The following is a 23,888-nucleotide window of genomic DNA, read 5'->3' on the forward strand; positions in this document are numbered from 1 at the left end:
TGATGACTAATAGTCACAGATGAATGCCTATATTATGATAATTGCCAAAATGTTATACAACTCTAGAGTCCTTCATCCTCTAAGGCTACTCTGAGTGAATCCTCTGGTGTAAAATATTTTCTAGCTCGGAATAAAGATCCAGGAAAAGGCTATCAGTCCAAGATGCAGTGCAGGGGTACTCCACACCCTGAAGAAAGGTTCAGAGATATGATCAACTGAGAAGGTCACAGTTCTGACAGGCTTATATCTAAGTTAGTCCCTGGTGCCACCAAAACTCTTGAGAACTTCTGGCAGTCTGCAGAACAGCTTCCAGCCTAGACTGCCAGTGTTTCAAGCTGGAAAACAGTTGTCTCTAGAAGTGCTGGAACTGGAAACCATAATGCCTTTATTCCCCTCTGATAATCACTGATAACCACTTGATAGAAGGGAAAAACTGAAGACTTTAGATCAACAATGGTGTCACACAGCTCAGGCAATGCCTTTAGGGTGACCTGGCTCCTGTCGGAAGCCATCATGCCACATCAGATGTCTATGGTTAGTTCCTTCAGAACACACCAGTGGTTCTATAAAAATTGGATTCATAGTATTCAGCAAACTGAGAGGTGAGCAGCTGAAGTTTACACTTGGGAGTGCAGTGACAGGACTTTAAGTCTCCTATTTCAAGCAGTGAGATGTAAGACTACAAGCCTCAGAGAGACATTATTTCCCAGCACTTGTTAGGATCCCTGAGAGCATTTATCATCTCCAGCTCCAACAGGAGAGGGTCATATAGAGTAGCACCTCCTTAATACCTCCCTGCAGTACGTATGTATAACCTGAGCACCCTTTCAGCGAGTTTTAATGACAATAACGGGTCAAGGAAATTCGTTCTCAGAAAAAAAGCAAACCACCTACTGGAATTGAGCCTGTGCACTGTGGATTGTGTCTTGAATCAGCACTAAAATTTGCTTTGACTATGAGAGAGGGCACAGGCTTGTAATGAGTATGATCACTGTCTTCCCACTTGTGCTGTTCTTAGAATCACAGAATCATTAAAGCTGGAAAAGACCTCAAGAATGAGTCTTGTGTCCAACCACTGACCAAACACCACCACATCAACCAGACCATAGCACTAAGTGCCATGTTCACTTATTTCTTGAACACTTCCATAAATGGTGACTCTACCATCTACTTGGGCAGCCTGATCCAATGCTTGACCACCCTTTCAGTGGAGAAATTCTTCCTAATGTCCAATCTGAACCTCCCCTTGCGCAGCTTGACACAATTTCCTCTTGTCCTGTCTCTGGTTGCCTGGGAGAAGAGGCCAATCCCACCTGCTACAGCCTCCTTTCAGGTACTTGCAGAGAGAGGTAAGGTCTCCCCTGAGCCTCCTTTTCTCCAGGATAAACAAACCCAGCTCATTCAGCTGTTCCTCACAGGACTCAGTCTCTGGGTGCTTCACCAGTTTCATTGCCCTTCTCTGGGCTCACTCCAGCACATCAATGTCTTTCATGCAATCAGGGACCCAGAACTAGGCACAACACTCGAGGTGTAGTCTCACAAGTGTTGAGCACAGAAGGGCAATCATTTCCCTAGTCCTGCTGGCTATGTTATATTACTAAGCAGTCACAAATTTAGTAAGAATACTGTGCATTTATATTTTCACAGTTATCCAATGTACATTTTACCACTGTCCCTTCAGAAGCCCCTAACAGAGCAAAGCATCTTGGAGACAGGATGTGCTGGTTGTACTACACGATTGAAATTTTAATTAAAAGTTCTACAGAAAAGAGCAAGATAGAAATAAAAAAACCCATGTCACACGGTGTCCCAGTGTCAGATAACATGAAATGAAAAAGTCAGGGTTTGTAAGACATAAATGAGGATAGCAAAGGTGCTCTATCTTAGCAAAGACTTTAATTCTGTGCTTCTTTCCTCCTCCTCAGGACATGAGAAAACAAAAGGATGCAGCAGACACAAGGCAATGAAAGCAAACAAGTGAACAAAGAACAGCTCCAGTTAGACCTAAGTGAGGGTTAAAAGGTAGCGTGGGTACAGATATGGAAATTCTCCATCATTATTAAAAGCCTAAGGTTTGTCTTTTTATCTTGTTGCAACTTCATTTCAATAAATATATTTTAAAGAAATATTCTGTATTTAGTTCTCAGTCAAATTCAGACGGATGAAGCACACAGCCAGACAGCTCACATGGTCTCAGTACTTGGGTACTCCACCTTGTTAGAAGTGCCCAGCTCTCTCATACTCTGTCTCAGGAAACACAGTTCCAACTACATGGCAAAATCTAGGACCTGTGACTAAGAGGATGAGAAGAGTGACCAATGACAGCCACAAAAAGTTTTCTGGTAAGAGGGAAAACTATACTGAGACCACCTGAATGCACAGGTCTTGAGGCAGTATGTGACACTGACTTGTAACTAGCAGAGTGAGGCTGTCACATTTACAGCCAAATTGCCTGGTGGCCCTGCCCAACACCTAATGTCTAATCCTCTACTTGACAAACCTGGATCTTGCTATGGGCTGTATCTTGGCTATGTCCTGAGTGCTATGGCAGGAGCATGGATATGAGATCCAGCCACAGCACAGCCCCGTGACAGTGGCTCAGCGAAGCACCAGGGACAGTGCAATCATAGTGTGAATCTGCACATCTCTCCCAGGAAGCGTCTTGGAGTCATGACATCATAAACAGTTAAGCCTGAATATATCAGGCTCTTTCCAAAAGCAAGATGTTTTTGGATACTGAAGATGTATTTGCTTTTCTTTCACATTACAGCCTCCCTTTTACTTTTAAAATATGTTACATTTTCTCACATAGTCCAATTCAACATACTATTTGCTACGACTAGCCTACTGAGTGCTGCTAAATACACCATTCTGCTATTGGAAAAGATATGACGGACTACATTTATCTGGTATCTGCCATTTGAACATTATAATACAGTTAACAGATTTGTAGACCATTCATAAAAGCATGTTTTGTTGGGCTTTTCTGTAACAGTGTGACAGGTATTGTGCAGAAAACCCATAGAAATGAACAGTCCTGTCACAAGTTACGTCCATACACAGCTGAATAAAAGCTGTCATTCCCCTATTTCCATACATCAAATGCTAAGGCTAATGAGCTTTTATTAGGAAAAATCCTGTTTCTACTGGACTGACAAAGAAAGCTTTAAACAATTTTTGTCCACATGACTTTCAAGGAAAAAGAAGTCAGACAGGATCTACCATTAAGCATATTTTTATTGTAGTCTTTAATGTACATGCAGAATTTAAAAAAAAGGTGTCAGTTATATCTGTAAGCTTATAACAATAATGTAAATGTTTGGATCAGCAATGTATTTGGATTAGGGACTAAGAAATCTAAGTGAACAGACATCTTTCAGGATATACAGTTTATATGATAAATCAAGAAAGTTTTCTTTGGAGTGATTTTCCTCATAAAAAGATAAAATATTTCTTGTTTACAATCTTGGTTGTTTTTAATACTGAAAAAAATCTATAATAGTAGCTCTTCATTATGTACATAGAAAAACATAAAACTATATCCATACCAGTGTCTGTTTTAAATGCAAATAGTAGTTAATAGCTTTGTAAATTTTTGTGCACCCTCTCCCACCCCCATTTTCTCTCCCCCACCCCCACTTAAAAATGCAGCATTTCCTAAAGTTTTCAATGCTTTGGCAGAAACAGACTGGAAGGCACTTCCATGTTAGGTAAAGCAATATGTGAAATATCAGCACTAAATAAAAAAAAGCTGTAGGTGTACCAGACAGCTCCATGTTCACCCCAAGGGACGAAGTTTGCACTCCTGCATGTCAAGAACTGGTTTGCTAGAGATTCCAGCTGGAGCAGGCTCAGACCCCAGCATGGTTTACAACAAAGCTGATTAGCCTCACAACTATTTTTACAAATGCTTCACACAAACCAATGAGGATGCAGAGAGCATCTCTGAACACAGTACTATCATGAGGGCAAAAAGCTCTTGCGGGTCACAGCATCAGAACATGTCGCAAAGGCCCCGCTGCTGAGGCCTTCCACTTTGCAACACGCTAGTTTCACACAACACCCTCTGTTTAAGACTTCCTGATGTGGCAGCTCAGCTAAAAATGAACAAAGCAACACACAAATGTGAAGATTCTAAAGCATCTCTTGTGATAGATAAATTTAGACTCAGCAAAGCATCCTGAAAACAATCTGTGCGCTAGTGGCCAGCTGACCTCTGCTGATAGGGAAGTTTTGAAAGCTGTAGAAAAGTTTCTCGCAGGGGCAGCTCCTCCCTGGCCTCCTGTGGCTTGTTTGGCACTCCTTAATTTTCCTTTTAACTCAGAATTATCCCTGGCATACCTGCAGTATGCATTTATATTAATACTTTGCAAAAATACCCCAGATGCCAATGAGATAAGCACCTAAATGCTTGCTAAGGGATGTGTCATAAGTCACAGTCAGGAAAACATTTCTGTAATGACCAGTTTAAGCTCTCAACTGCAGTTTGTTTCTGCAATCCTAGAAAAGGTTGAGAAATGACTGGATGCAAACTTCCAAGACAGAATGAGACAGAAAGGCACCGACCAAAGCTTTTACATGTCAATGTCTCCAGCCTGACAAAATGGTAAATTTTCAGGACATATGCTAGTTCAGTAATATGTTTACCTAACTAATTTATCATACTGCACAATATCTGACCACGACTGTAAATAGCTGCAGTCAACTGACAGTCCAATTGAAAAAGAACATTCTGCTAAAACCTGCCAGCTGGTCACGTTCATTCTGCTGTGATAGCTCTGCGCTCTTTAGCCACAATAAAATGAATGGCTTTATAGTGTTGGAAAGCATTTTTGTCATTCTTCAGTATCACTGTGGATTTATCTCACAAGGAATGAAGGGTAAGATAAAAAGGCATCCAACAACACTTCAATCTCTGAATTGAAGAGCCAGCAAAATAATATGCAGCTGGCATGAAAGAATAGCCCTTTAAGGTTAGTTTAAAATGCAGACCAAAGTGGGGGGAAAAAGGCAAAAGAAAGGGAAAAAAAAAATAAAAAGGCAAGTAATCCAGTAAGAATGAACAGTAGAAAAAGAAAGTGAGCAAGTGATTCTTTGTTTTGGGCCAGTCCACCACCAGTTGCTGTATGTTGCTTTGGGAAACACAAAACTGGCACCAAAACACTCCAAAAAACACAAAACCTTCACCCCCTTCCTAGGCTGATGGGTCTCCTTGAATTGTCCCTCAGATCTCCTTCCGTACTGTGGCTCGGATGCTGCTGAACACTCTGCCTATGGCCTCAAAGAGCGGGTCGCAGAACGTGTGGATGCAGATGGAATAGACACGGCTGATGCACTGGATCTCAATCAGGTAGCTCCTTATGCACGGCACCACCGCCCAGATGTGCAGGAATGACAAAATGGCAAAGTAGATGCCCCAGATGAGAGCCATAGGAATACCAAAGATTGCTGACAGTAAACGATAAAACCAGTATTTCGTTACAGTGAAGGTGGTAAAACTGGCCTTCCAAATCCCATCAAAGCTGTGTGTTCCCTCTGGCTCAGCAATCACATCTTCAAAATCGATCTGTAGCAAAGAACACAAAGTCAGGTCAGTCAGACATTCGCATCAAGGGTGTATTCTAGAAACACCTTCCCTGAAGAGCTATGGTCCCCTGCAAGAAAACACCAAGAACGTACTTCCTACACCCCCAGGTGATTCAACCTATTATAACCCATGATTTAAGTCATAAATCTTCAGTAATCTTTACCCAGTGACTACCAGGGACCCTCAATGATTAGCTCAAAATTAGACATCTAACTTCTAGATGGAGTTTTCCACAAAACAATACATTTTCCTCATTCCCTACAGCTGTAAGGTATGCAGTGCCCTTCTGGTCTGCTTAAGGTACAAAACAGGTGAATAAAATATTTCATAGTTTTGACTATTCATTAATCATTCAAAAAGTCACCTAAGGAAGCAGTGCATTCCAACAGGCATATTTTAGCACTCTCTGTTGAAATACTGAGCTGTTCAGGAAGCTTAATTGTCATAACATTTCTATAAGAAAATTAACAGAATTGCAAGGATGGTTCAGCTCCATGTCACACAGATGTGTTTGATATAACCCACAATACAGGATATTTAGTCAGCACGACCAATTGTATAGACACTGCAAGCAACAGGAAAGAGAACATCTCAACACTATTCCCTTGCAAGGAAATAAATGGCTGTTTAAGTCAGATGAAAGAAAGAAATTCTCATTCCTGGGACTGGATCCTGAAGTGAGATAATAATGCTGCCAAAAGTGAAGTTTTACAGGAGCAAGGTAAGTATAACATGGGCCAGCAGCCTCAGAAACTCAGGCAGTTGTACCTTAGTATGCTGGAAGGTGAATGTATATATACTCTCTGTAGATGCTGCTTACACTGTAAGAAAAGTCTCACAATCACTTATTTTAGTCTAAAATACACATAACAATTGAAAAGCACTTGTTCTTCTCTCCTGCTGAAACTTTTATCCCCTCCAGACATCAGTTACTAGCAATGGGACAAATACAATAATACCACTGGACTTTCCAGCTTCTTAGAGAAAAAAGATAATTGAAAGCAAAAGTGGACAGTCTAGGTGCAATCTATGTAAATGGCTGGTACATGCTTGAAAGGAAATTTCTGAATTACCTGTGATATCTAACACCTTGAACGCCTAACACCAGGCTGGCTTAATTGAACATACTCACACTACTCTCTCTGCCTGTGCTTCTCTCTAGACATCCTGTCATGCAAATTATAAACCTCAACTTTTCTGCTACTCTGAACGAGGTTCTAGTGATCTGAAAGTCATTCTTTGGGATGGATATTCATGATCATCATTACCATCACACCTAAAGGTAGCATTTGAGTTGAAACTTGATCTCCAGAGAAACCTATGTCAGACTCTGGATTGGCAGATTAGATTTTCTTTTTAGAATACATAAGCAAGCAGACATACAATCTGCTTCTGCAGCTATTCAAAAGCAAACTTTTCATTGTAGCCACATCTCATGTCAGCTTGTTTGCAAAGTGAATGGGTGCTCTTTTTATCAACATTTTCCAAGAAATCAGATAATAAAAATATCCATATGATGGCAAAACCCAGGATGACAACAGTAAAAAAAAGCTGCTTCTCAAAAAATATTACTACATAAGGACTACATGGTTCAGCACAGGCCTCTTATTCTAAAACTTTTGTAAATTTATTGCATGCTTCCCACCAGCTGATGTTGTAATCCTTGACCAAGGTAACACAGCCATCACAGAGGGCTAGTTCAAAGCATTGAGGGCTAGTCAGTGTCGTATCTAAAGTATTTTCATTAATTTCAGTTGTAGTGGAAATACCATCTTGTATTATTTCAACTGGCTGATAAGGGAAATATTAGATCTCATAAGGAAAAAAGTTTGCATTGAGCTCTATCAGCCTTTTCATGGTTGCATCTTTTTAGCCAAGTGAGACCTATTTTTATCAGAAATGCATTTTTTTGGCAAGCAAAATGAAGCCATAGTTGAATGCAAATTTTTTAGATTTTTTAAAATATATAGTAAAATTAGCCCATAATTTGATTACTTTCCAAGTAATTCATTGTCATGAAATGGAAAATGGAAGCCAATAAACTCACTAGTTTTCAAATCAAACAGTAAACTTTCTGTAATTGTGATTCTCAGTAACTAATATTTTTAGCCTGTTGTATTCAACAAAATGTCCATGGAGAGCTGGAGAGCTGACAGAAGAACCATGACATATAACAATTCCAGATGGACAGCCCTGTACTCCTTCCAGGAGATGATGCTAATATTAGAACACTTATGATATATCTTTGGTCAGGATTTCCCAGCTCATGTCATACACTGCTGTACTAAAAGTACTCAGGAACGAATCTGTCTGTGAGATAATAGCGATGTATTCACAACACCAGTAATTATCAAGAGGTTAGCTTCTTGGAGCAATTTCAACAGCTTTCAGAATGTTTCTAACAATGCAGAGAAGTGGAAGAGGTGGCCCTGTAGGAATGGTAGCCGATGTCACTCTACTGTGTCTGTCCATTTCATTATTCCTCGAATTCCATTTCACATTACCGCAGTTTGAATAAGGGAACTTGTGAGTGAAAAGACAAAAATGGCCTGACAACTTAAACTATTGGCTGAATACAGTGTTAAAATGAAGCTGTTATCTTCCCAAAAGCTGTAAGAACGTTATGAAACATAAGAACATTATGTACATGCCAAGAAAGTACGCCTGGCACGTGAACCTCTGCAGTGCTGTCCAAAACCAGACTTACCTGCAGCAATGGCTAAATAAAGACAGGCAAGGAGTTGAGGTAATCTGGGCTCTTCTACTCAAGTGCTAACACTGCCTGGGAAACACTATTTATTTCGCTCTTCAAGCAGTACAGATAAGTCCTTATGCTGCAGGAACTGGGATATCACTCAGCTTCTTCCTGCACTAAACCACTCCCATGAAGAATCCTGATTTTAACTTGTAGGGATCAGTTCTCTACAGGCCACAGGAGGAACAGGTGACTGGATGCATTTTGCCTTGCTATAGATTACACTTACATCACTCAGATTACCCAGTCCCTCCTACTACTCTCCTCTGTTTTTTAGCTCAGTAGCACTCACTGACGGTGAGTGTCATCAGACTGATACAGGATGTCCAACCAAAGTAAGTAAAGTAAAAATAGGACTGACAGGAGAAAGAGAAGTGCTCAGAAATATGATCCTACAGAAGAAAGATGCTATCATTTCTGGGAATGAATCTAACTGTCTTGCAAGTATAAGACAACATTTTTAGGGTATTGTTCTCAAGGTCACTTTTGTCAAAGCATCACGTGCATGCAGATCTGTGAACTCTCATTTTATCTACATAAAAGTTTTCTTAGGTTGTGCACAGGTCTTGTTTAGTAGATTGCATATCCCTTGTGTAGTTTGTTCCTCCAGAGCTGTCAGGATGTGCTGTGAAATCACAGAGTTGCCAAGCTAGTGAAAATACATGCACGTTCACTTGCAACAGGAGAGAAGTACAGGAAATTTGGTTTGACCCTCTAAAGGATGCTATAACTTGCTCTAGCCTTCTGTTTGAGACCAAACTACTAAACACTATCAACTCTGCTCCATGCCTACAATGCACTTCCTGACTTCAGCTATTCTTTGTTTCCTACTATTCAGTTTGGTAAAGCCAGTTTTTACATTGCTTGAAGCTTTTGTCTGATTCTGCTATGAGAATTAATGCAGCTTCTTTTGCTCTGCACTTGTTTATTAAACTCTATCAGGAAACTGAGGAACCTGCTTTGATTCTAAAATAGACTTATTTACAAGAAAGGGAAATGGTATGGGATTTATTTACAAGATTTATTTACAAGAGCAGGAAAATGTCTATTTAAAGATCAGAACTATTAATTATAAAAGTTTAATAGTGTGGAGTTATCATCTGACTCAATAATATATGCTTCATGTATGAAATAAGTTGACTGCTGACCTTGTCACTTCAAGTCCCTATGTATCAGAAGCTGGCTGGCTGAAAGGTATACTAAATGCCAGGCTCAAATCACCTACTTCTCAGCTGTGCTTCTCAAAAGTTTGTTCTTTGAGGTTTGTAATATTCATCACATAAAAAAAATTACTGTGCTTGGTCAGTTAGGAAAAAAAATTTCTTAAGACCACCAGCATTAGGCTTTGACCTACATTTCTGTGACTGTAACTATCATAATTCATACCTTTGTGTGTGGTAGCTGCAAGCTGCCACTGTGCTCACAGCACACAGTTCACATAGCCAGGTACCACCCCTATTCCACTCCAGAGGAACCAAAACAAGTGCTGAGAATGCCCAAATTTTTGTGTGCTTTCAATATCTCTCAGAGTCAGTAAGAGGAGGCTTAGATCCTAACTGTATCTCTATGGATTGATCACTAATACGTCCAGGCAGGCAGAACACTTAAATATGCACACATCACGAAAAATGTGAACTGTCCCACTGGTGTCAATATGCTTACACACTCTGCAAGACCAAGGCTAAAGTCTAGGCTGAATGTCCACAGGAAAGAGTCATAAGCTAGTTTTCTTTGCATTTTTATGCCTGGAGTGTGGAAACTGTCTTTACTGCTTACCTGGGCTGCTTTTAAATAAATTTTCCCTGATTTCAAGACTGTAAGTATAATATTGTTTCACTGTATTAAAACATGTCCCTGCAAGGTATGAGGCAGAAATAGCATTTTTTTTTCTGTTGTAATAAATGCAATTTGTAAAATTACTAAATGTATTCAACATTCTTTAAAAAAACATTAACCTAAGAAAATGTATAAAATATCCCAAAATGACAAGCCTTTCTATGGCATGGGTCACATTTGGGAGGTGATGTTAAGATGCAACACTGTTCTTATGTTGGAGAAGGCTGTGGTATGTATTATTAAAAATAAGAAAATGTGTGAGCATATGTGATTATTATTACCTTAGCACTTCCACATACTATTTAGAACTTAAAAATTCCCAGTTACAGTGCTTGGAGAGGAAAGACATCACAGCTGAAAAAAAAGTTAAGTAATAAACTCACAAGCTTTCTGGTAAATCATTGATGCCAGTTAGCAATTTTGTATTTCCTTGATCTTTTGGAATACCACATTACCACATATGATGCTTGTCCTGACTGCTGCCACAGTTTAACAGAAAATGATGAAAAAGTTTATACTCTTTCTACTGAATCTGCAGGAAAGAGGACAAGGAGTAGTTGGGACTTACAGGAGAAAGTTGCTCTGCTCCCTTGCCTCCCAGACACGTGAAGACTCGTTCACCCTTTTAAGAGCACTGTGTTATCTCCAACTGGCAAACCTGTAGTCATGTAGGAAAGCTGGCACTTTGTTCCTGAACACACAGAGCTTCATGATTCCTAGATGGTCTACTTCCTCACTAATCAGGTCTCAACAGCCAACATTAGGTGATCTCAGGTGTTTAGTAAAGCAAAAACTCATTCTGTCCCACACTATTTATACAAACCTCGAGCTAAAGCATGGGTGACTAAAAAATGTGCACATCTAGCAGTGTTTTGTTCCCTCACAAGACAAGAAATCACCTTGAATCTTGGTATTGGTGGCAAGCATCTAACAAGGGAACCCCAAGAGTCCCTCCAGGCTGGGCTGTAGCATGATTAGGCTCTGCCTGTCAACTTAAAACTCTTGTCTTCAGAGCACACTGTTCTTCTGGGGACTGGCCAGATCACAAGGCACAACAGTTGCTTCTTTGCAAAAAAATAAAAGATGCCATCCTAGCAGATGGCTAGGATCAGAGCTGTTGTGTAAGGCTGGTTGAATGCAGAAACATTACAAACAAGTATTTCCATAGTGAATGAGAGCCTAAACAAGCAAGCAGAGCTGTTGCACCCCAGTTACTTGCACAAACTGACCAATGAATTTGCTCTACCTTTCCTGTCTCCCTGTGCCTGCTTTCCACAGTGTGGCAAGAACAGTGTTCCGCTGGCAGATCTCTTAATGGAAACAGTGAATCTTTCCTGAGTGCTACAGAGTATGCCAGAAAAGCAAACAATGCTTTAACAAACAAGGATATTCATGTTGGAAAGCAGAATTGAAGGACTGTACTCTTCTAGCCAGAGAAGAAAACCAGTCTGGTTGGGAGTGACTCCTGCTGCATGCATAACAAATACCCAAATGCACTATGAAAACGTGTAAACGATGCCATGACTTAGAAAAGGGGGTGACTGCAGATCACCATTTCACAAACTGAAAATCACAGAAAAAAGAAAAGAAATTTTTTTTGCTTCTATTTACTGAGAGAACAACGTCCTGCTCCCTGCCTGTGCCAGAAAAGCCCTGCTGATGGTCTCTGTTCCCTCAGATGGGCAGGCTCACCAAAACCTGTGGAAGTACTCATGAGGCTGGTGCCAATGGGTCAGTGCTGCAGCAACCAGCTGTTCCCAGAGATCTCCTCCTGAAGCACTTGCCTGTTCTGTTCCAATGCAGGCTGGCAGAAGGAAAGACAAGCAGTTTCAAGGAGAGATCTACACTCTGCAACACAGCAAAACTTCTGTGAAGGTGGGGATACCATGTCAGCCAGTTCCTTGACAAATGTCTTGATGTTGTTGGAGTAAGCAGTCAGAAAATAAAATTAGTGTTTTCCTCCCTGGAAACTGGGCTGCTGGGAGGTTATTGAAGCTTTCCCAAAGAGAAACCCATAAGAATCTTTCTTTGGTTTTATTATTTGGTTCATGTTACACAGTTCCTTGTGTGATACAGCTATTTTAGCAAAAAACCTTAATACATTTATGTATATTCATGTATGTCTGTCCATCTGTATGTTTAAAGAAGTTGTGAAGTTTTGACTACATTAAACATAAAATTTTTTTTTTTCTTTTATTTCACTGGTGCCTGGAGTTAAACTGAATCCAAAAGCCTTTGTGTAAACTGATTTTATATTTTAAATTATATTTAATAAACATAAATATGACAGATTTCTATTTTATTATGGTTCTATACTATTAAGGTAATAAACTGCTATTAAGCATAAGCTTTTAGAACATGGTCTTACTTTATCATTCCTAAATTGAGGAATGGGAATTTCCATTTCCACTAATGGGAAGTGGAAATGTAGCGACCTCAGACTCTTCAGTAGTACATGGAAAGACCCTTGGAAGTCGTTTTAGACCTGGAAACCACTTTTTTCTTTTTATAGTTTGTAAAGGGAGTCTAAGGAGAGGAGACTCTCGATTACATATACTATCAATAAACACACTCCTGTTAGCTGCTGCCATTCTTTTTTGCAAATCTGTATAACTTGTTTTCACCTTTTCCCCTCATTTCTACCTGACCCATGCTCATTGCTGACAGTGAGTGTGCAGCAATGCCCAGCTGCCTCTCTTTTCCTTTACAAAGAAACTTGACCCTGCATTTGTACTGTTAGAGTGTTGTCTTTCTTATGCAAGAGTTTAAGTTACTGATCCTTAAATATAAGGTATTTCTTTAGTATTTCATAAAAATCAAGATATTTTATAGTTCTGCTCCTGTCATAAACTGTATGAGAATAGCAATGGGACTGAGTGCAAGTTTGCTGATGACACCAAGCTGTGTGGTGAGGCTGACACACTGGAGGAAAGGGATGCCTTGAGAGGCTTGAGAGCTAGGCACCTGTGAGCCTCATGAAATTCAACAGGGCCAAGTGAAAGGTCCTACACCTGGATCAGGGCAGTCCCAAGCACAAATACTGGTGGTAACTGTGTGGTAACTAGATTGAGAGCAGCCCTGCGGAGAAGGACTTGGGGATTTTGGCTGATGAGCAGCTCAATACAATCTGGCTTGCGGCTGACAGCACCCTGGGCTGCATCAAAAGAAACAGGCTGAGGAAGGTGATTCTCCCACTCTGCTCTCATGAGACCCCACCTGGAGTACTTGTCCAGCTCTGGGGCCTCCAAGATGAGAACATGGGCCTGTTGGAGCAAGTCCAGAGGAGAGCCAAAAGGATGATTAGAGGGCTGGAGCACACCCTCTGTGAAGACAGGCTGAGAGACTTGTGGTTGTTCAGTCTGGAGAAGAGAAGGCTCTTGGAGTAGTAAATAAAGTGGGATATACAGGGACTTTTTACAAGGGCATGTAGTGACAGGACAAGGGGGAATGGCTTTAAACTGAAACAGAATAAGTTTAGATTAGATACTAGGAAGAAATTCCTCGAAAAGGCACTGGAATGGGTTTCCCAGAGAAGCTGTGGATGCTCCATCCCTGGAAGTGTTCAAGGCCGAGATGAGGTGGCTTTGAGCAACCTGACCTAGTGAGTGACATCCCAGCCCATGGCAGGGGCTGGAGCTGGATGATCTTTAACGTCCCTTCCAATCCAAACCTTTCTATGATACATGAACTTGGACTTCATAAAAGAGTTGATGATTTTATGGCTGAGCTCTATGGAAGATAGATCCCTGATCTTGAGGAAAACTGATTATTTTTTGTAGCATCTGCTTGAATTCCAAGAAGGGATTTCAAAGTTCAAAGAGGAAATGTTGCAATCCATCTATGATACTCCCTTAGGCTTTTTGGGAACTAAGAATATAAATTCAGCACAGCAGGAGTTTGGACAGAGAATGTGATGCTTTCACCTTCAGCTGTGAGAATGTCTTCTCACTTCTTATCTATGAAGTTGAATTTATCAGTTCCTATTTGTTTAACTACAAACAAACTCCACCCTTGTACAGCCCCACTAACATCTAGAACAATGCTCCTACATCTTGAATAAAATCATATTTTATCAGTTCACGAGCTCATTAAAATGGGACAGTGGCACTGAAATTATTTTTCTTTTCATTGCTAATCTGGCAACAATTTCTGACAAGAATGATATTGCACAAAGTTCAAATTTTTGGGAAGTTTTTCAATTTTTTTTTGAAAATTAAAAAATTTTTTTAAAAAAAAATTTTGAATCAAAAGACATTTTACTAAGAAATCTGTCATGAAAATATAAAGAGACTAATGGCATAATACCTTCCTCCCCAATAAATCAAATGAAATTAAATGGCATAATTTCTCTTTCACGTTCAAAATAGGTGATCCTTCCAAAGTCCAAGATAGGTTTATAACTGTCATTTGTCTAGAAAATAAATATAGTAGTTCTGGATCAAAAAGCTGAGAAAATCAGTTACTGATTTTCACCAGACTTTTTTCACCTGACTTCATCCTGGTGTCTGTGAGAAGGGTATTTGAGAGCTGTGAGAAATACAAACTTATCTTAGTTTAGAACTATATCTGTCTTCAGTTTTCCAGAGATCCTAAGTGTTTCAGAATTACCCAAGTTCATTTGTATTTTCTTCTTTCTGTTGCCTAAAATACAACCAAGATAAAATTTCCTCACTGGGGATCTCACTGGCAGACCATTCTCCTGTACACAATTATCCCTTTTTCCCCTGGAGAGAAAACTCTCATTTCAATATTCTTTGTTTGTTTGTTTTAGATATCTATGCAAGAATACAGTTTTCTATCCACATAGTGGGCTAAAAATTCCACAATCAATTCAAATTGTTCTTAATATTTTCTAACATATGATTGTTGAAATTGAAAAGTATTTGCCTCTTTTGAATCTGAGATAGTGTCCAATAAATTCTAACAAAAGAAACAGCCATGGTGAATCATTTGCTCTGTCCCCATGGCCATCAAAGTTTTCTATGGAGTTATGAGTCATGCTCCTCATGCCAAGCAAGAGGGCTGTGCATAAGGCTTTAATAATACCAGGAGTTTAAATGTGAGCACAGTTTTTAGAGAAAGAAGCTTTCATTAGAACAGATGCCATTATTAGTTGTACTCTTATGGACATTCAGAAGTTCCATGTCTGAGAACTCCTAATTAATGTGCAAGAAAACTACTTTTCAGAACTCTTAAAATCTTGCTCAGACCTTGTATAACTGGCATTCATAATGACTCAAGTCTTCAATCTCATACTCCTAGACTAGCCTTGGAAGAAATATTTGAAACAGAATTGAATCATGTGTTCAGCCAAAGTCAAACATTTGACTTTGCTTTCATTTTAAATCTAAACCCCATAGCCTGTTAATAGGACCAGAACCATTTCATTTAATTAATTGTTTTGCACAAGTAAGGTGTCATGTCTAAACTACAAGTATCAGCAGTTGAGACAAGCATGCCCTCTGAGAGCACTGCTCCTGTGATTAAACACTGTGAATCTGCCTCCAGGGCCATCACACCTCGGTCCCTGCCAATAGCAAGAGCTCAGGTGACAAGCTTGGATTAGAACACAAACACACACATGTATTCGTGTATCTATGTATTTATATGGATTTTTTAAACTTAAACATTTATCTATGTTCTCATGACTTTTAACAATTTCTAAAAACAAAGAAAAAGGGTCTGCATTAAGTTTCACTTAATAACTTATTTCAGAAATAGCACCTGCTATTCTCTCCTTTGAGAGCTGAGCCCTGCTTTTCTCTCCTTTTACTGTGTTAAAGAGCAGAACTGTGTTCCTCTCAGGTTGACACTTGTTGTCACATCTGAATGACAGCCCACCTTAGGTCTCCCATTCAAAAAGAGCATGGGGTGACACCTGCTTTCCTTCCAGGAGGTTCTCAGGTGTGGGAATGGGAAGTTCTCTGACCAGTCACCTCTCTGTGCATCTTACACTGTTCTCAGTACAACAGGGAGGGACCTTAATAATGAAAAATTATATAAAATGTAAACTGCTTTTGAAAAACTCTCTCTTTTTATTATGAGGCAGAAATTTTTAAATAGCCTTAAAAGCATGCCTGAGTAATACTTTCCTCCCTAATGAGTACATAAGGGTATTACAGTATTTGTCAACATCTGACTAAAAATTCCAGACTTTTCCTTGCAGTAAGCTGAATTGCCCTCAACTGCATTAGTTTTAAGTGGAAGGCATTAATACATAACTTTTTAAAACTTGGTACAAAAGCTCTGCATCCTCACATCTGTAGCCAAGTACTAGATTTTTTTTTTTTTTTTACGAGCAAAAAGGACTCCTATACAACCAACAGCAGATAGACACCACTTGTTTAAAACAAAATAATAATTATGTTCTAGATGGTAGACCAGCCACAGGCCTTTCTTCCTGGCACATCACTGTAGGAAAAAATGGTAAGCTGGCTGCAGATGTGACTGCACAGTTGGTCCTCACTAGCAAAAGTGAGGATTAGACTTTGTAGGGTTGGCTGCAAGGTCTGTCTCCATTCTCAGCAAGGAGCAAGGAAGTTAGTGAGGAGAGTAATCTGTAGGAGAGCTGGCTCCCTCCTCTGTGCTTTCCAAATTCAGTAAACTCTGTGCAGACTTGACCACAGATACCTTGAGAAAGTTTGAACTCTTAAAACTCGAAGGCTGCAATTTAGCCGTACTCTGAAAAACACAAATACTGTGTTGGGAAACAAGAAGAGCAAAGCTTGAACTTCAGGCACCTTCATGTGAATCCTGGGTCATTGGGGAATGAATGAGAAAAAAATGCAATTAGCTTTCCACCCTGTTTGTTGTGTTTCATCACCAATAAACCTGCGGGACACAAGTCCAAAAGCAGAACTGTCTGGTGAAGGACATACGAAACAGATGAAACTATGGCAAACCACCTGTATAATCACCAGCATGACTCCTGGAGAGCTCCCACATGCACTGAGGCTGTTTCTCCCTTACTAGATTCCCTCCTCGCCCCCTGCCTCAGCAGCCAGCATCACAAGCCAGTGCCTGAAAGGATGGAACCATTGGTGCACATTCCCCTGCTGTCTAGGTGATGTATGAGGACAGTTGTGTGAGGAAGAAAATCTTTCCTTTCTGGTCTCCACAGAAAAAAATGGGGGAAAAAAAAGGAAGTTCTGGTGATTTTTACTAGTTTGTGCTTCCCCCTGTTCAGAGCTGTTACTTCCACTGCCTGCATACCTCAGGTTCCACAAGGCCTTGTTCACATCCCTCTGAACAGAAATCCAGTCATTTGCCCCATTTCTCTGGAAACCTCCCAGCACTAAGCTTCCACTTGGTAGGTAATTCAAAGACAAACCATAAACAAAGTCACCAACAGCTTTGACGCAAAGTTGCTCCATGTGTCTATTTTTCATAAAAGGATCTTGACTGGGTTTCTGGCCCTTGCCTGCATCCCAACCTGAAGCTGCCTGCACCACACATCTGCTGCAGGGGAAGCTGAGCAGATGCTCTGCGCTGCAAATCAAGGGAACGTGTCTCTTGCTTCTCACAAGAGAAGGTTATTTTTAAAATGTGCTATGGGAAGTATTTGAATACAGACAACACTGAGGCCTTTTAGAGAGCTGCTTACAGAGCAGATTCCTCATTCTCTGTCTAATCATTTCTATTTCATGGCTGACTGATTTGTCCCCAGTTTCCATGCTGTTGTGCCTCATAGTCAAGTGGCAAGAAATGCATAAAAGAGTGGGTAAAAAGCAGAAAGTTTTGAATCTAGAAAAATGCAATGGCTTTAAACAAAATTGAGCTCAGCCTGAGCCATACTTCTGGCATTACAGGACTCCTACAATTTTTTTTTTCCTCTGACTTTCAGTGCTTAAGGCTGGGGTCTCCTTCAGTTAAACGTTCTGCCTGGAAGTTTTACAGTCAAAGTAAGAATGGCAGATGCATGTCAGAAGGGGACTACAGACTGATGGCTAAGGCAGGAACTGAAACTGTGTATTTTCACCCCAGCCTAAGCCTGTCCCCTAGGTACTGGGTGTGAATTTTATTGCTACGTCTAATAGACTGAATCTGAACCCTGTGGTCCATATAAATACAAATTGAGGCAAAAATCATCTCTCTACTCTGCAGGTTGGTCTATCTATGAAATACTTAAAATAAAAGTTATTCTTACTTATCCTTGTAACAAAACAGAAAATGTTAATTTACAATGCTATTTTGTACACATACTGCTGTTTTTATGATGTAAAATAGATCCTGTCTGGTTAACATCAAATTCATTTTGGTATATTCCTATGTCTTGATGTGACAGTCTTCACTACCAGAAGCTCACTTGCTGTCATAGAGGCAGTACTGGTGTTCTGGCTGTTTGCAGTTTTTCAGTCAATGTGTTGAACCACAATTACTTCAAAATGGCAAACTGAAAGGCTTATTTTTTCCATTCCTATACTAATTATTCCCCAAGTTTATTTTAGAAGACGGAATGTAACAAACTTCCTTAATCCTTGATTCTGTGGGAGGCAGAGAGGGCAGGATAGGCTTTGTAGGTTTCAGCTTCTTTTAAGCCCGTTATGGGTTTTTTACTGTCAGTGGTCTCTGTCTTTTCCTATCAGGGTCTTTCTTTCATTAGGTTAGGCTGTGGACACCAGAATTCTGACTTGCTTGGGAGCAATGACTCATCCTCAGAAGGCTTGGTTGCTTTGGGGACTTCTCCTGTTGACATACGCAATAAACTGTGATGCAGGGCTGTTCGTGAGCTCTGGCATTCCTTGTCTACTCAGCTGCTCCTCCATGGGTAGAAGAAAAAAAGAATTGCTCTCTCCTCTTTAAAATCATCCATTTTAAAGGCAGTTGTGTACCATTAGGTACACAGATGATTTTTTCTAAACAAATAATAATTTTATGCCTTTTCATTTTTATATGCTCTTTAAAAATACAGGCTGCTGATATAATTCTTAGCATGGATCAAGCAATATGACCATGGCTTGTCATATTCAGCACCTTCAAATTGTGTTGAAGTCTGGAATTTGAATTTACTCAAGACCTTGTTAAATTGTCTGCACATAGCATGAATCATTTTACAGATACACATTCAGGATCCAGAGTTCACCTCTTGATTCTCTGGAAACAATACAGTATTTTTCTTTTTCAATAATGGTCTTCATGACAACAAACATGGTGAATTGCACACACTCTGACTCTGCTGGCCACCAAGCAAGCCAGTTAGTGGATTAGTCACCCACTAGGACTGGGCAGCTCCCATTTTTTCTAGGGTCTGACAAACCCGGACGACAGCACCCTCACTTTTCACTTTGCAGTGGTGTATTCCTCTCTTCATCTTTCCTGGCTGCAGTGTGATCTGAGAAATGCTTGTTAGGCCTTGGCTTTGGAAGCACCACCTGAGCTCAGCTCTTTTCAAGCTTACCAAAAACACTGTCTGCTCCCAGGAATTGCTAAAAATCTGCTGTTTTCCTTATGACCTCGGAAAATACTCCTCCTGCCTGAATGGCACAACGTTCCTGTTCTCACACCTTCAGAGAAAGTGCCGACCCAAACTGTGGCCAGGATGAAACACTGTTATGACTAAAGCTCACTCTCTTGCAAGCCTATAGACAGCAGTCCAAAACGGGGCCCTTTGAGCTCTCCTGGGCTGCAGCAAGTTACCAGCAGCAACCTCCCTCTGAGTGAGATGCCTCTCAGAGCCACTGAAACAAGCTGTATCCTGGGTCAATATGCAGACTCCTCAAGTCTTTGCCCATTGGGAAATGCAAAACATCCAAAGTGAGTATTTCATTGATCTCTGGAGGGAATTTCTCACAGGCACCTTGCTTGCACTGACTCTTCCTGTCTGTGTGCATGCCCCTGCGCATATGCTACAGCAAATCTGAGAGAAATACTGCTTTCCTAGATGTCTAAGTACCTTGGATATCTTAGGAAGTTAGGCTAGTGAGTAAGGTTAAGTTATAGTTATAAACTTACTGAAATGCTGTTAAGTATTGTTCTTTTGCTAAATTGTTACACATAAGTTATAAGCTAAGTGTTGCTAAGTGTTCTTCCGAGGAGTTGCTAACTTCAAAGTTATAAATTAGGTTAAATCTTCTTCAGTGTTATTCTCAGTAAATTGCTAAGGTTAGGTTAAGTCATAAATTAAATTTAAGCTATAAGTTAGGTATAAGAGTCCTTCCTATGTTAAATTGCTAGGCTTAAGGTATAAATTAAGTACTGTTAAGTTGGAGTGTTGTTAAGCTTTCAGGCCCTCTTCCTTTTTATCCTTGCCCTCACTGTCTTTTGTCACACACACACCCCTAAGCACACACAAGCCTAGATAGTTCTCAGTTCATTTCTATTTGGATTGCCTGGATTTTGTTTGGTTGTGTTGTTGTTTGTTTTCCCTTGTTGTGCCTTGACTGTCCTGTAAGTAGTAGAGTGAATCTTGCCAATGAACTTGTCATGCTTTACCACTTAATATTACACCTGACTTTTGCTCATACCCTTGCCGATGATTTTTTTAAGTGACCTCAAACACTCTCGTTCGTAACACGCGTGGATTGTACAAATTTGTCGTATAAATTCTTTTTCTACAAGAAAACATATCTCTGTGATATTTCTGACCAAAGTGACTTCAAGCAAAAATCTCCATCGACCCTGACCTGTCAAAACAGTCAAACTCATTTATAAACCCAAACAAAAAATCTAGACAAGGGCACAGTTAGATTTTGCTTAGCTTATCATCTTTTGAAGGAAGGAAAAGCACCAAAGAGAACAAAACAGAACAAGGACACAAATCCAACCGCCACCAGAATCTCTGATTTTGCACCCGCCAGGCTTAGTCAGGGCGATCTGGTTTGTGACATCTCCCCGCCCTGCCTCTGTGCGTGCCTCGGGGAAGGAAAATCCATCCGACGGTGTTACACAAGGTCACGCACTCATGGCCCCGCTCCCCGGCCCCGGGCGGGACGTCCCGGCTGCAGAGCGGGCTGCCGGCACACAGCGCGGCGGGACCCCCGCCCGCCTGCGCCGAGCCCAGCCCGGAGCGCCCCGCGGGACAGCGCGGCCAGCCCGAGGCAGGGCCAGCCCCGCTCCGCACCCGAGCCAGGAGCTCCGCAGGGCTGCCCTGCCCGCTGCCCGCCTCTCTCCTGCCCACTCCGCCTTTTCTTTAAAAAAACACTAAAAACCCGAGCAGCCCCCGGCCCGTTCCCTCCTGCAGCAGGTGGAGAGGGATGTGGTTCGCGGGCATCAGCCGCCCCGACAGTGCCCGCGTATCCTGCCTCGGCAGTACTTGGTATCACCCCCCGCGACGCCCCGCCTCGGCCCCTCACCTTAACCACGTCGTCGTTGAGGTGCTTGGGGTCTCGGTTGACCAGGTCGATCTCTTTGGTGTGCACGTCGTGCACCGCCTTTTCGCTCAGCTCATCTGCCATCATCTTGTTGTTGGGCTTGTAGATGTTGCCCTGCTCCCGGACGGGCGCCGTGTACAGAAAACCCTGCGGGGAGCGGAGGGAGCGCGGGCGGGAGGGGAGAGCCCAGTGAGGCGGGGAGGGCAGGGCAGGGCCGGTCCGCGCCGCGCAGGAGGGCGGGCTGGGGAGGCGGCCCCGGCTCCCGCGGGCAGCGGGATCCAGGCTGCGGGGCGGCCCTCGGCCGGCTCTTTAACCGCGGCCGCGGGGCGCACACCACACCCCCGCCGTGCCAGCGCCGGCTCCCGCTCCCGCCGCCAGGCGGCCCCGGCCCCGCGGCGTTGCCCCAGGGCGGAGCGAGTGGCCCCTCGGCGGGGTAGGCGCTGGCGTGGCCCCGCGGGCACGGCAGGGAGCGTCCGGGGCTCCCCGCGCAGCGCCCTCCCCATACCGCCCGCCCCGCGCTACCCGCGCCCCACCGCCCCCGCTGCGCTGACCTGAGCACGGCGCCCGCACCGCCCTGTCCTCACTATACTTGCCCCCCTCCCTATATCGCCCTTCATGCAGGGCCATCACCGTACCCTCTCCATCCCGGTGCTCTCGTTGTAGAGCTCTCCATACACCGCTCTTCCCGCACAGCAGCCAGCAGCCCCCCGCCCCGCGTCCCGCGTCCCGCCGGGGACTAGCGCCCCGGCTCCCCCTGACCCACTGTCCCTGCCCGCAGGTGCCCAGCCGTCCGCCCTCCTGCCGCCGAGCCGCCCCTCGCCCCGCTCCTCCGACGGCTCAGGGGGCTTGGGAGCCCGAGTCGCTGCAGGTAGCCGGCGGCGGGGCAGCATCCCGGCCCCGTGCCCCGGTGGTCCTACCTCCGAGTCTACGTATTTGGTGCCGGACATGCTGCCGCGGGCTGCTGACGGATCTGCCGCGAGTTACTTTGCCCTGTGACTTGTAGGACCGGAGGCAGGAAGATTCCGCTCTGCGGAGCGGCCGGCCGGGGGAGGTAGCTGCGAGGAGAGGGCTGGCCGCTGGCCAGGGCGGCTCCCTGCCTCCAGCTGGGGTGGATGACAGCGGCGGTACGGCCCCGCACACGGCAGGGCGGCCGGGAGCCGCCGGGGGTGGGAGGGGAAAATAGTCCTGCCCCGGCAACCTGGGAGCTGGCGGACCCGGTCCCGGATGCTTGGGCCACGCCGTGCGGAGCCGGGGGCTCGGCAGGGAGAGGGACAGGGTCCCGTCCGCGTCGTCCACCCTGTCCCTGCTGCCCACGACCTCTGTCAGTGGGTCCTTGCCGCTGGCTGCCGAGTGGCTGCGTGCGGCAGAGCCACCTGGGCGAGATGGGGCGGGGGGGCAAGGAAGCAGTGAGGAGATGGAAAACTGTGGGAAACTTTAGTTGTGTTCAGCGTCCAGAGCGAGCGAGGCGTTTGCCGGGCTCCCCCCTCCCGGCATCGACAATAGTTTACACAGAAGCATCGCTGCTCCAGGAGCAATTGTGGAAACTTGGATATCCTTGGGATGAAGAAAAAGAGATTTTTTTCAACTGGTTCATTTCAAAACTATGCAAATATTTAACAGTTCTGCACTTTAACACTGCTCTATTTTTCCTGAGAGAAGACTGATCCATGCATGTCTGCCATGCATATTAACCGCTGGGATTAACTTTTAAAGGGGAATGGTGCGACACCATCTTGCCATGCTCTGTTCTCAAGGTTTTCTGTAAGCTCAGGGGCATATGTAGGTGTAAACGGTATAAATACAAAAATTCATCACCGTATTCAAGATGGCTCAGGTTAGGGTTGCAGCATCATTATACATTTAAAACGTAGATTTCACTTTTCTGTGTGCATGTGTTTGCAGCCATTAGTTTTGTGCTAGGAAATCAGACTATGATGAAAGATTTATAACATTAACAGAAAAATTGTGACCTTAGTGTTATGCCATTTAGCACAGAATTGCAGCAGCAGAAGTAAAAAATTCCTAACTGCAGTATATTTGGCTTTGGCACTTCAACAGAGAAATGACCTCGAAGAAGCCCCTGGCTAAGATGGCCGTAGGTGCCACAGATGTAAATAACTGCACCTGTTGAAAATGCAGTCTACATGGACGAGTGTTGCTGATACAGCAGTTAGCAGTCAACTTTCTCTACTTAAATTGCTCGTAAACTTTGGAACAAATGCCTTGGATGGAAGATTTCCAACTTTCCAAGTTAGTTGTAATTTTTAAAAGTAACATTTTTATTGATGCAATAATTCACTTAAGCCATCAGTAGAATATTTTTGCCTGTCCAAGCTTTTGAGTGTGAATATGGAGCCAAATGAGTGTATCGAAGGACACAGACTGCAGTTTTTCTGTCCAT

General features: G+C 42.8%; 1 protein-coding gene across 1 annotated transcript; it reads right to left on the reverse strand.

Moving 5' to 3' along the window:
- Nucleotides 1-1,719: 1,719 nt before the first annotated feature.
- On the reverse strand, nucleotides 1,720-22,686 carry CAV1 (caveolin 1). Its single transcript, XM_084205834.1, has 3 exons — nucleotides 22,405-22,686; nucleotides 21,470-21,634; nucleotides 1,720-5,566 (listed from the first exon to the last, which is right to left on the reverse strand). Exons 1-3 carry the CDS (start codon nucleotides 22,432-22,434, stop codon nucleotides 5,225-5,227), a joined length of 537 nt encoding a protein of 178 aa, XP_084061960.1. The 5' UTR covers nucleotides 22,435-22,686; the 3' UTR covers nucleotides 1,720-5,224.
- Between the last annotated feature and the right edge of the window lie 1,202 nt (nucleotides 22,687-23,888).

The sequence above is a fragment of the Fringilla coelebs genome (genome assembly GCF_963513975.1).
Source record: "Fringilla coelebs genome assembly, chromosome: 5".
Taxonomy (NCBI): domain Eukaryota; kingdom Metazoa; phylum Chordata; class Aves; order Passeriformes; family Fringillidae; genus Fringilla; species Fringilla coelebs.